General features: G+C 31.0%; 1 protein-coding gene across 2 annotated transcripts; it reads left to right on the forward strand.

Moving 5' to 3' along the window:
• Positions 1-7838: 7838 nt before the first annotated feature.
• On the forward strand, positions 7839-13209 carry LOC127790789 (E3 ubiquitin-protein ligase BOI-like). Of its 2 annotated transcripts, none has more exons than XM_052320469.1 (4): positions 7839-8291; positions 8981-9090; positions 11596-11963; positions 12446-13209. In XM_052320469.1, the coding sequence occupies exons 2-4, from the start codon at positions 8985-8987 to the stop codon at positions 12977-12979; spliced, it is 1008 nt and encodes a 335-aa protein (XP_052176429.1). In that variant the 5' UTR covers positions 7839-8291; positions 8981-8984; the 3' UTR covers positions 12980-13209. The 2 variants fall into 2 exon arrangements, with proteins under 2 accessions (XP_052176429.1, XP_052176430.1); XM_052320470.1 differs by lacking the exon at positions 7839-8291 and adding an exon at positions 8306-8684.

A 13209-nucleotide genomic window follows, 5' to 3' on the forward strand; every position in this document is an offset into this window, starting at 1 on the left:
AAATATGCATTCAATGGTAGACTTTTTTTTTTTTAGATTTTCACGTGTATTTGTCTCATATGTGCGTACCACAAGAACCCTCAAGGCCTAATTTTTCTTAGTTGCATTCACATAACTCACTTGACAGAATAGTGGTGCTATGTTACACCAGAAGATCAAATTGGGTAAAAAATACGGTTAAATTTACTAAATAAAAGTAAAGAAGAAGCGAAAATTTGAGAAAAAGAATCGAGAAATGAGAAGAAAGGAAATGGAAGGGTCAAACAGGAATGAGAAGGAATAAGAGAGAGAGAGATATTTGTTTTATTTTATTAATTTTTCTTCCTTTAAATTCTCTTATTTATCTCAATTTATCAAATCACATGTCACCATTAAGTTTTTCTTTTTTTCCCCGCTTTGCCACACAATTCGAATCTTACTCACTTAACATAATTTTTAAAACACAAATTTAATTTACATTTAATTTAGTCCAACATATAGCACATCTTGGGAGTAGATTAATGGGAAAAATGAGAATTAAATAATTGACAATAATCAATTAAGTTGAAAAATAAAATTATGACATTTAAAATTATAAAAAATAATTTTAAATTAATTAAATTGTATATAAAATAAAGATAAATTAAATAATCAATTAATTATATAAATAATAATAATTAAATTTTCAAAATTGATTATCCATATATGACTTTACATATTTCTTCTAACAATTAATTACCAAATTTAAAACACGTCAAATTTTTAAGGAAGCAAAAAAAAGAAAAAAAGTTAAAAAATAAAATCATAACATTTAAGTTATATATAAAATTATAAGAAAATAAATTTAAATTAATTAATATATATCTAAAATAAATATAATTTAAATAATCAATTAATTATATAAATGATAATAATCAAATTTTCAAAATTGATTATCCATACATGACTTTACATATTTCTCCTGATAATCAATTACCATATTTAAGACATATCAAGTTTTTAAGAAAGCAACAAAAAAAATAAAGTTAAAAAATAAAATTATAACATTTAAGTTATATATAAAATTATAACATTTAAAATTATAAGAAAATAAATTTGAATTAATTAAACTATATAAAATAAAGATATTTTAAATAATTAATTAATTATATAAATAATAATAATCAAATTTTCAAAATTACCACATTTAAGACATGTCACATTTTTACATTGATTATATATAAATTTATAACATTTAAGTTATATATAAAATTATAACATTTAAAATTATAAAAAAAATAAATTTAAAATAATTAAACTATATATAAAATAAAGATAATTTAAATAATCAATTAATTATATAAATAATAATAATCAAAATTTTGAAATTGATTATCCATACGTGATTTTACATATTCCTCCTAACAATCAATTATCACATTTAAAATAGGTCATATTTTAAAAAAAACAAAAAAAAATAAAGTTAAAAAATAAAATTATAACAGTTAAGTTATATATAAAATTATAAAAAAATAAATTTAAATTAATTAAACTATATATAAAATAAAAATAAAATAAAAAATTACTTGGCATTCGATATTCGACGGTATTACCTGATATCTCAAAATTTATCCCTATTTAAAAAAGTTTCATTTTTATGTAAATTATTTCAATTAAAATTTTATGTTAATATTTAAAAATTAACAATATGGATTAGATCTTGACTCTTCATATACCAGCATGCTTACACACTCTCCAAACACTATTCAACCATGAAAAAAACCATTTACATGTTCCAAAACCTACATATTTTTCACAAATCTAGACTTAATTAAGGACTTATAAAAATTATATTTCGGGTAAGTAAAAAAAATTAAAAAAACATAATAAAATATCAAAATAGTAATTGGAAATGGGCATGAAAAAATTTGGTGGCTGTTTTGTTATAATATATATATATATATAGATTTTCGATTCAAACTCCAATTACTATGTATGATTTATATATTTATTTATGTATTTAGAATTATTTAATTAATTACGCCTTATTGTGTATGAAATATAATTTTTCTTGTAAAAAAGTTAGTATATAAGATATAAATTATTTGGATTTTGTTGACTGTCATTGTGAATTTATGATATTTTCGAGATAATTTCAAAGCATTATAATCATTAAATTAAACATCAATCAGCCATCCACAATTAAAATAAAAATTCAATCGGGCTAATGAATTAAGTTCACAAGTCAAGTCGACCCCTTAAATGCTTAGCTCGATAAATGACAAGTGGAGCTAAGTTAGACGAGTTGTCTATCGAGCCAAATTAGACATCTCTAAAGTTGAGTCAAGCAAGCTTGTCGAACTATTTAACATCTCTAATATTTTACGAGGCAAGTTAATGGGAGTATCAATAAAGTATTGATGAGGAGACTAGTGGAGTGTTAGTTTTTGGAAAAATATTTTATTATGATAAAGGTACTTGTAATTAAAAAAAAAAATCCATATGATGAAAACATAGGCTAAAAGCTAAATCGATTTTATGACTTTTTTTCCTTGATATATAAAAATGTTTAAAATTATAGAAGACTAGTGATGTTGCTAGGAATAGGCTTTCAACACGCCTAACATTAAACTTTTTCAAGAGTGGGGCTTTTGTCTCTCGAGATGGATTTTGTACTTGATTTAAAGAGTGCAATACTATAGTAACAAATAAGCACAAGAGTGTTTATTTTATGAGAATTACATTATTTATATAGTCCGACTCTTAACGAACAACGAGATTTTTAGTGAGATTATCTTCTATGATTGTTGGGTGAGATCTCTAGCAATGATAGTCCAAGATTCCTAAACTAGATGTAAAAGTATTCAAGATATGAGTAACTTCTTCAGTGAGATAAGGAGAAGCATGACACGTAACATCTCTTTATAAAAAGAGATATATGTCATGTCATAATTGGCTCTCTAAAAAAAGTTAAAAGTGTAATAATGTCTTCATAAATATAGATCCCTTGTCAATTAAATAATTAAAACTTTGTTATTTCCAAATTATTTAACCCCAAATAAAGACAAACTTATAGTTTATTTATTTTTTTGAATTTTTTAATAAAAAATTTAAACAAAATGAGTTTTAATACAATGATGCTATTTAAAGGTTAAACATATGTTTGTTTATTTTTATAATAGTGTTTAGATGTTTAAAGAAAATATAAAAATAAGGTAAATGGGCCCAAAATAGTTCAATTCAAAGAGGTTCATTGGGCCTAAACTGGATTCATTCGGCTTAAAAAGAAGGCTAGAGGGCCCACGAAAATTCTAAATTTTAGTATTGACATTAGATAAATTAAAATACTAATTAAATAAACTATTTTGTGATTTATTTATTATTAGATAAAGCAATTTATAAAATTGCCAAAATTGGTTTCTTAAATTACATTTTAACACTAAAAATGAATATTGAGTAAGCGAGAATTATTGAAAATTTCAAAATTATGATTTATTTTATGTTTAATATAATTAAATAATAGCAAAAAATAAAAAAGTGCTTAGAATACCATTTTAAATGTACAAATAAACTATAACGGTTTGAGATAAGTTTTTATATTTTAAAGCCATTGTATAATTTTATCGTATCAAAATATGTAGGGTTCAACTTTTTGGGATAGCACATACGGTTCTTCATACACGTTTAGGAGTTTGGGTGTCATAAGGTTGTGGGTTCAAATTTAAATCTATGTGAGCAGTGTATTATTTATGTCTATTTGAGGGGTCAGGGCTCGAGTTTTGACCCAAACTTACCCGTCCTACCTGTTAGCCTAAACGAACAAACAGTGATTTATAGAAAAGTGTGACAGTTTGGGCCAAAAATTGCTATGTATCGTGTCAGTGACCTCTCAATTTTTATGTTACATATATATATATATATATATGGGGTTCGAAATTTTTTTATGTTTTCTACATTCGTATAGATGCATCAATATATGGTTATGTTAAATCTTTTACTTAAAAGCAACATTCTAACAATAATACTTATTTTACATGCTTTTATAATATAATATTGTTTGAAAATTTTATCATTATTGTGTATGTATTATATATTATTAATTTTAAAAAAATAATATCTTAAAAACAATATCCAATATTATTAGTAGACACCATATATAAGGGATGTAGTAATATCTAATATTATTTATAATTGTGTCCGGACTCAATTTATTTACAAGTTGAGCTCTAAATAAGAGTATTTATATTTAGTCTAAATTGGACCAAATCAAGACTAGCATTCAAAGAGATTTTTGATCGATTGGAGTCGCGATCGATCTAAATTGATCTATATTGTTTTTCTTGTTTTCGATATAAAATTTTAAAAAATACATCATACGCATTATATATTATTTGTTACTTTAATTATCATTAATATTTAATAACCATAATTGATTTGTTGTCCTAGACCAGAACCAGATTGAAACGGACCAAAACCAGTTACGATTAGTATTAAAACTAAAGAACTAAGTTGCAATTTCTCGATCTAGATCGAACTAGAACTCAAACATCCTTAGCTTTGTAAATGGCATTTGAACTCTATGTGTTAACATTATTTTGCATTCATGTTTGTTTCCTTTATCTTCCAGAACAAAGTCAATTGTCTAGATCCATGAACCAACTTTTGTTTAAAGCTCATTTATTGTTCGTAAACAAACTCGAACAAAATGCAAACAAATTAATTTATAAATATCAAAAAGTTTACTTATTGCTCAAACACAACAATAAATTTATAGACTAAAAATTTCATCGTTAGGCCACTTAGATTCTGTAAGAATGAGAACGATTAGATAGATCGAGAAAGTCCCTATGCAAATACTCTAATGTTTAAGTTAAATACTGAATATCTAGATATGATATTGAAATTAGTATTAAATATATACTTTTTTTTAAATAATGACTCATTCATTTATAGAATAGCATAAACATTTCACAAGTTTCTCTAGAATTTAGATTATTTTATGTAATATTTATCTTAATATTCTGAAATACACTATAGTTAAGATTTTTATGGATAACGTTTATTCTGATATTCTAGAATCTATTATAATTAAAATATTTATAAATAATGTTTATCTTTTTCGTTGAATTTTTGGAGGAATTTTTTGATATTGAAGTTATTTTTGTTTACGTACTTTCTTGATTATGAGAAAAGTATATTTTTTAATTTTTTAATAGAATTTTATCCATGACACATAAGTGATAATAAACTAACTTAAATGTGAATTAATTAGAAAACCATGCCTTGGACCAAACGTTATGCCACGGCTCCTTCGGGTAAGATTCAAAGGAAAACGTAATTAAATGGAATCCAAGGGGAATAATCACAGGTTTGGTCTTGGAGCGTCCGTGAATTACGGGTCGCAGTTGTCCGATTGGTTGTACCCGCCACGGACGGACACGGTCGAGGCCAGCCGAGCCGAGCCGAGCAGAGCTGGGCCGCTGCAGTGTGGGGCCCACAGGGCGGTGGGCCCACCCGGAAACAAGGGACGGGACCGGCGCCAGACAGACAGAGAGAGCCAGCCAGCCGTTTTCAGACCGCTTTAATTGCGATGATTCCTCCACACCTGCTTCCTTTCGTCAATTTCCCCCCCTTTTTTAATTTTATTTTATTAATAAATTTAAAAAATTCACTATTCCCTGTCGTCCAAATTTATATTTGTATATTTTTTTAAATAATTATTTATTTTTTTTATTATTTCAATTATATCTTAAATTTATATTTTTAGATCAATTTAATTTTTTTATTTTAATATTTCTTTTGTGTGACAAGTGAATTTTTAATTGATTCAATTACATTCATATATCTGTATTTTTAAATTAATTTAATTTATATATTTTAATATATAAAAAAATAAAATAAAATAAATTAATTTAATTATTTTTTATAAATTAAAATTAAATTAATTTGAGAATACATGTATATGGATGTAGTCGAATAACGAAAAACTCAATTATCATATAAAAGAATTTAATATATAAAATTTAAATTAAATTTAAAATACAAATAAAAAATATAATCAAAATAATTAAAAATCTGAACCAACACATGATAAAAATATAAAAATAAAAATATAAATTTAACCCTTCTTAATCCGAATTGTAAAATATTATAAATGTTTTTAGTAACTCTTTGTTTTTAAATATTTTATTAAAAAAATTTAAAATATTTTATAACTCAAATTATAAAAAAATAAAATTTGATTCTTAATTTCAAAATAAAAATATATATATATATATATTTTTTGTTGTTTCTCTGTGGTGGTGGGTCATTGGCATTGAACCTATCACCCACCTCCAAACAACTCCTTCCGCAAGAAATCCAGGGGCCATGTGGAAAGACCAAACTACCCCTCTCCCCCCTTCTTATTTACAAAAATTATAATGTTTTTTTTGCATTTAGTAATGAATGATTAAATAATATTTGTGTGTTAATATATATATTTTATATTATATTAATATGAATGTGTAATACATTAAATGCATAAGTGCCATAAAAAATATCATAATTGAGCGATTAAAAAGTATTTTCGTTACAAAAATATATATTATTTGAATCTTACGAGAGTAACTTATTTGTATTTTGTATAATTTGATTGTGACTCGATATATAATTTATTTTTTTAAAAAGATAAGAGACTATAATAATATTAAAGAGGCATCAACAAGAGATTTTTTACTCAAAAATAATTGATGCTTGAGTGGTCCACTAAGTAGACATGCATGCACCATTCCTTAATGTCGATAAGCCTATTTTTTTTTTTGTGGCAATAATATATAATAATTGTGATTCAAAATTTAAATTTGACTGTGATTGAAATATATTTATAATTAATTTTTGTTAACTCATATTCTGATTAGAATATAGTTTTATATAATTTTTTTTGTATATTTTTATAAATGAGCCGTAGATATATAAATATGTATATAATATATTTGAAATTATTATAATAATATTATTATAGTGATATTTTATTTTTTCGGTCAATAATTTTCCCTAATTTGAGTTTTGCATCTAAGACTTGTGTGTTTGTTTGTATTTGATTGTTTGATCATTGTTTGTTTTTTATATTAAATTCGTACACGACCAAAACATATCGTGGAAAAAGAAAATCAAACATGTTATTAAAGTTTTTTTTTATAGAAAATAAAAATTAAAAATAACTTGTGTCATGAATAATCATTATAATGAATAACTAATCAAAAAATATGTTTCGAATGTAATCGTAGAACAACGATAGATACTAACTGTCAATTAATGTGGTGGACCATTATAAATAGATTTACGATGAGTTTTATTTTTGTATCATTCAAAATATCAAAGTTTTTATATGCAGAGAAGTAATTGTTATATTTCCTTCAAATTTCAGAATGTATTATCGGCACGAATCTCTATTATATTCAAGTTCTGTTAATTTTTTTAAATTTTAGTAATATTATTTAAAAATTTATCATGTGAACAAGAATTAAATTCATAATTTGTCACAAATAATTGTAAATAATATCCGAAACAATAAGATTATCATCCAAATTGAGATCATCAATTATAAATCTACCATATGTGTCAATTAACCACTATAATTTAGTGATCTAATATCTAATATAAAACTAATTAGGCAACTAAAAATGCATAAATATTGTCTAAAAAAAAATAAAAATTTAAACATTAATTATCAAATATATTCTTCAATTTATACGTGCATAACTGTTGCTATATCTCTATTTATTTGTTATTTGATTAAATATAAAATAGGACTAAAATTAAAAGGGCAGTTTAGTCATTTCGCGTCTGGTAACCGAAATAAAGAAAACAAAAATTACTGGTGGGAAAACGAAAAGAAAGCTGCCACAGAGAGAGAGAGAGAGAGAGAGAGAGAGGAGAGAGAAAAGAGGAGAAGAAATGAAGAAGAAGAAATCTTCTCCTCCAAACCCTCCTCATCTTCCTCGCCCTTCTCCTCCTCCACCTCCATCTCCAACCCCACCAAATGGAATCATCCACTTTCGTAACCGAAACCCTTCTTGCAACATCATCATCATCCTCAACTACTCTTACTTCTTCATCCTCTATTGTTATGCCTTTGATTATTCCCATCCTCAGACCCAACTGAACCGATTCTTTCTCTCCCCCTCTCTCGATTCCGCCCTTTTCGAGGTACCCATTTCGGTTTCTTTGATTTCCCCCCTCCATTTTCCCTGATTCCGATGCTCGCGTATATCCCTCCTTATATCTCTCCATTATTCATTATGTTCGCCGACTGGGTGTGACGATCTCTCAACAAGTTGTTCAAATCTCAGGTTCTACTTCTCTTTTGGACCTAATTTTTTTCTGGGTTTTGCCGATTATTTTGGTTTAGGGAATCTCCGGGTTGGGAGTTGTGGTTTCTGTTTGGGGTATGGAATCTCTGGGTCTAGTCTTAGGCTCGCCGTTTGCTTTGGGAATCCTGGCTTCTTCCTTTGCTGCAAAAACTTGTGGGTTTTGAGTTTGCGAGGTTATGGTTTTTGGGCAGAAAATTTTATGGGCTTGAAGATGATATATTTTGTCTAGGGATTTTCTAGCTATCCCTATTGCTTCTCTGTGCCTTTTCTTCCTCTCTGATATTTCCATTTTGCTGGAAGAGAAAGTTTGGTATCGGAAATATACTCCTGTGTGTTAGCAGCTCTTTGATCTTCTTCTGTCTCTGTCTCTCGGTGAGTCAACGGCCCCATCAGTGATCCTCTTGGGGGTTGTTGATGATTTTGTGTTATTTCCCTTAGTCGTTCTAGTTCATTATAGAGAAGTAGAATATATGTTTTTAGGCTTATTCCGGTCTTAAATTTTTGACTTTTGAGCCCTTCAGATGTATTAGGGTGTTTGGTTCATCGGATTCCTTTCCCTTCTTGTTTCTGTGATTGATTGTTGGCATCTAGTTATTTTTCATTTGAGAAATTGTTTGGTTGATATTGTTTCTATTGCAATATTTAATTTGTTAAATCTTTGTTGTCAGGAATATGTTTGGTGGAAGTGATAACAACAATCCCATGATTCCCGTTTTCATGGGAAACTGCTTTCAGTATGATGCCAATGCGTTGCCCCAGTTGCAGTTATTTGGAGATTGTGAGTGTTCTAATTGGCTTGTTGGCTGTTGTTTTTACGATTTTGCTTTTTTTTTTTTCACTTCAATTATTTGGTGCTGTTACATGGAAGAATGTGTTTGCCTCTGAGGTTGAGAATATGAGATTTGAGTCATGTTATAGGTATCTTAGCTCATTGGATAGCAATTGCAAAGGTTTGGTTCGTCAGCATTGTTTTAAGAAACCAGTTCTTTAGGAAGAAATTGGAATTTAAGTTTGGCTCCTTTGATCATGAACCCCTTCGATTATTCACTGGATGGTGCAAAATTCAGACTTCTTTCTTCTTCTTCCCCCCCCCCCCCCCCCTCTCTCTCTCTCTCAATAAAATAGAAGTTGAGGGAAAATAGAAGCTGGAAACCAATGCGAAAAGGCCCAATGAATATCTAGAAGTGACTAATAAAGATGAAGAGAGTTGAAGCAAACAAAAATTGAATCCGCATGCTCGTTTCAATCAAATGCTAAATGATGAAGCAGATTTAAAGTAGAATAAACGCAGAGTGTCTCTCTAATGCATCTTTGCTGCATGCAACTGGCAGAGGCAGCTCACCACCTTCTATGGATCCAGAGCAATTACAATCTGAAATTTGATAACTTAACAGTGCTACTTCATTTTCCAAATATTGGTGTTGAACTCCTGGGGGACCTTAAGTTTAAGAATGTTTTTGTGTTATTAGCTAGTGTTGCCATTCTCCGTTGAGGTAACACGTGGATCTTCAGACACTGCTACCGATTGAAGAAACTAAAAAGTGCTCCTCCTTTGGTTTGAATGTGGCTTGGGGATCCCTGGCTTGCCAAGTGGAACTTATTGCCCTTCTCTCTGAGCCTGATTACTACTCAATCATCCTTCACTTGGCTATTGAGCTTCCACTTGAGGTTAGGATTCCTATGTAAGAGCAAATTCCCACCTACTTTAATTACAATCAATCCATGATGAACTAAATAACTCTTCTATCCCTGCCCAGCTTGCCTAGAGCACTTTCAGCTCCCCCAGCGTAACATTTCCTTTGAGCCAAAGCTATGGAAGAGCCTCAAGGATCCGTATTCACATGATCTCGAATGAATTTTGAATTGGCGGTTGGAGTTCTAGGTTTTGTCAAATAAGGGCCCAACGATCGTAAGAGAGATTAGAACTAGAGGACAAACAAAACTGGTAAGAGTGCTTTCAGACTGCTTACTATGTGTCTATACAATCAGCAGCTAGTGCTTGCCACACTTTGCAGAAGGAACCATCAGATTTCTCAGGGGACAATGACTTCACTAACACTTCCTTAGGCCAATAAGTTAATTCTATCATGCTGGACCAAGGGGGAAGAGCTATTTGTCCTCGTGACAAGCTCATCCTACAAGGCCCCCTTGTCCTCTACATTACTCCATGCAGAGGGATTGTTCTTCCCCATACCAATTGTCATTGAGTCTTGAGCTTTTCACTGCCACACCACTTTCTGTAGATGACCTGAGCTCTTTCTTTTCCCTGTCTTGGGTGATGTGGTAGCAATTTGGTGTCCACCATTACTTCCCAGAGGTCCACGTGTCCATTTTCATCACAGCTCATCTACAATCAGCATCAATATGGAACAGTGAGAATAAGAATATGTATTATGCACGTTAAGTTGGATAATGAGTTGCTGTGAAGTTGCATCACGTTTTTCAGCCCACCACTTACTATTGGCCATGTTTATTGTGCTCCTACTGAGGCATAACTTGTATTTAACAGCCACACTTTGCAGAAGGAACCATCAGATTTCTAAGGGGACAATGACTTCACTAACACTTCCTTAGGCCAATAAGTTAATTCTGTCATGGTGGACCAAGGGGGAAGAGCTATTTGTCCTCGTGACAAGCTCATCCTACAAGGCCCCCTTGTCCTCTACATTACTCCATGCAGAGGGATTGTTCTTCCCCATACCAATTGTCATTGAGTCTTGAGCTTTTCACTGCCACACCACTTTCTGTAGATGACCTGAGCTCTTTCTTTTCCCTGTCTTGGGTGATGTGGTAGCAATTTGGCGTCCACCATTACTTCCCAGAGGTCCACGTGTCCATTTTCATCACAGCTCATCTACAATCAGCATCAATATGGAACAGTGAGAATAAGAATATGTATTATGCACGTTAAGTTGGATAATGAGTTGCTGTGAAGTTGCATCACGTTTTTCAGCCCACCATTTACTATTGGCCATGTTTATTGTGCTCCTACTGAGGCATAACTTGTATTTAACAAAAGAGGTAGAGGAAGACCAAGGAAAACTTGCTGGGAAGCTCTTAATTATGAACACATTACACTTCCATTACTCCATTTTACTAATTTTATGCGACCTGTATGGCTGCATTGACCATGTCATTTTTATATGAGTACCCCTGTACCTTTTTCCTTGCTAATGTATTGAATTAACACTGTTAATCTTTCTTGACTCTGTAAGTTTTGGTTGTTGCCTGTTGGTATTCTACTCTATAGAATATTAAAGCTGTTTCTGATTTTATTCTGCAGTTCCAGTTGGCTGTAGTGCTGATCCCTTAAACTACATGGGCAATGAGCAAACAACTACAACAAACCAGCCTGTCAAAAGAGTTCGGGAAGCAGAACCTGCTTCTAGGCAGCAAAAACTTCATATATCTTTGAATAATAATTTCCTTCAAGATGAAACTGCCCAAGCTGGAAGAATGTTGCATCAAAATCAAAATCCTGTATCAACTGGGTTGAAACTTTCATACGAGGAAGATGAACGCAACTCTTCTATTACTTCTGCTAGTGATGGCATCAAAGGTGCCCTACCTGGTATCTTGTCCCTTGGTGATGGCATTAAAGTTGAGATTGATCGGCAGAAAGAAGAATTTGATCAGTATTTCAGACTTCAGGTAAACTGGTTTTTTGAAAGTAGTTCTTGTTTGAAGATATACCATTCTATCTAATGAGAGCTTTGTGAAAAAAAAAAAAAAAAGATACTTGGGATTACGTTCACATTCCTGAGGTTGATCTTGCCAGTTGCTTTCATAATGTTGTATTTGTCTCAGTTTTATCCTTATTATTTGGACGTTTGTCATGGCATAACCCCGTGAACTGGAAAAATTTTCTGAAAAGTCCTTTACCTTGTGAACTGGAAAAATTTTCTGAAAAAGGATGGGCCGAACTTTGTGGACAAATCTTGAAGAGTAACAGTCGATTAGACATTATTATTAGGAATTTATGATGGGAAAAGGCGGCAACTTTTTTGAAATTGCAAGTTTAAATTGGTTATTGGCAATCAGTTGAGCCTTTTCACATTATATCTGTACTTGTTTGATCATTGTTTTCAGAGATAGGGTAGAACTTGGAAACTTATGTCTCTTGTTTTGAGCAGGAAGCAAAGATTACGAAGGGCATACGTGACTTGAAGCAAAGACAGACAGCTTCTCTGATAAATGCCTTGGAGAGAGGTGTTGGCAGGAAGTTGCAGGAGAAAGAACTTGAGATTGAGAACATGAACCGCAAGAACAAGGAGCTTGCCGAGAGAATAAAGCAGGTCGCCACAGAAGCCCAGACCTGGCACTACCGAGCAAAATACAATGAGTCGGTAGTCAGTGCTCTCAAGAGCAATCTACAACAGGTCATTGCACAGAGTGCCATCCATGCAAAGGAAGGCTTTGGGGACAGTAGTGAGGTAGACGACACTGCCTCTAATGCCAACCCTAACCCTAACCATCCTGGAGGCTCTGGCGCCTGCCCTTTGACGAAGCAGCAGCTTACTTGCAGAGCCTGCAAATGTAAAGAAGTCTCTGTTGTGTTACTGCCGTGTCGGCACCTGTGTCTCTGTAGGGATTGCGAAGGGTTTATCGACGTTTGCCCTGTCTGCCTGGCGATGAAGATTGCAAGTGTACAAGTACTCATGCCCTGAGAGAGGCATTTGCCTGCTTATGAACACTTGCAATCTTCATTGCTGCAGGGTAGGGAGGAGGAAGAAAGATCATGTAAGTTAACAATGTCTGGCTTGTTATAATCTCTGGCTTTGTAAACTGAAGAAACAAATGATGGCTGGTAAAAGTGTTCTCAAACTTCATCAAATGTGCATCTTCCCCTTCTGTGCAATGGTTTAAGATGATTGCTTTGCTTTGCTTTGTTACTGCC

This window comes from Diospyros lotus, chromosome 14 (assembly GCF_014633365.1).
Source record: "Diospyros lotus cultivar Yz01 chromosome 14, ASM1463336v1, whole genome shotgun sequence".
Taxonomy (NCBI): Eukaryota; Viridiplantae; Streptophyta; class Magnoliopsida; order Ericales; family Ebenaceae; genus Diospyros; species Diospyros lotus.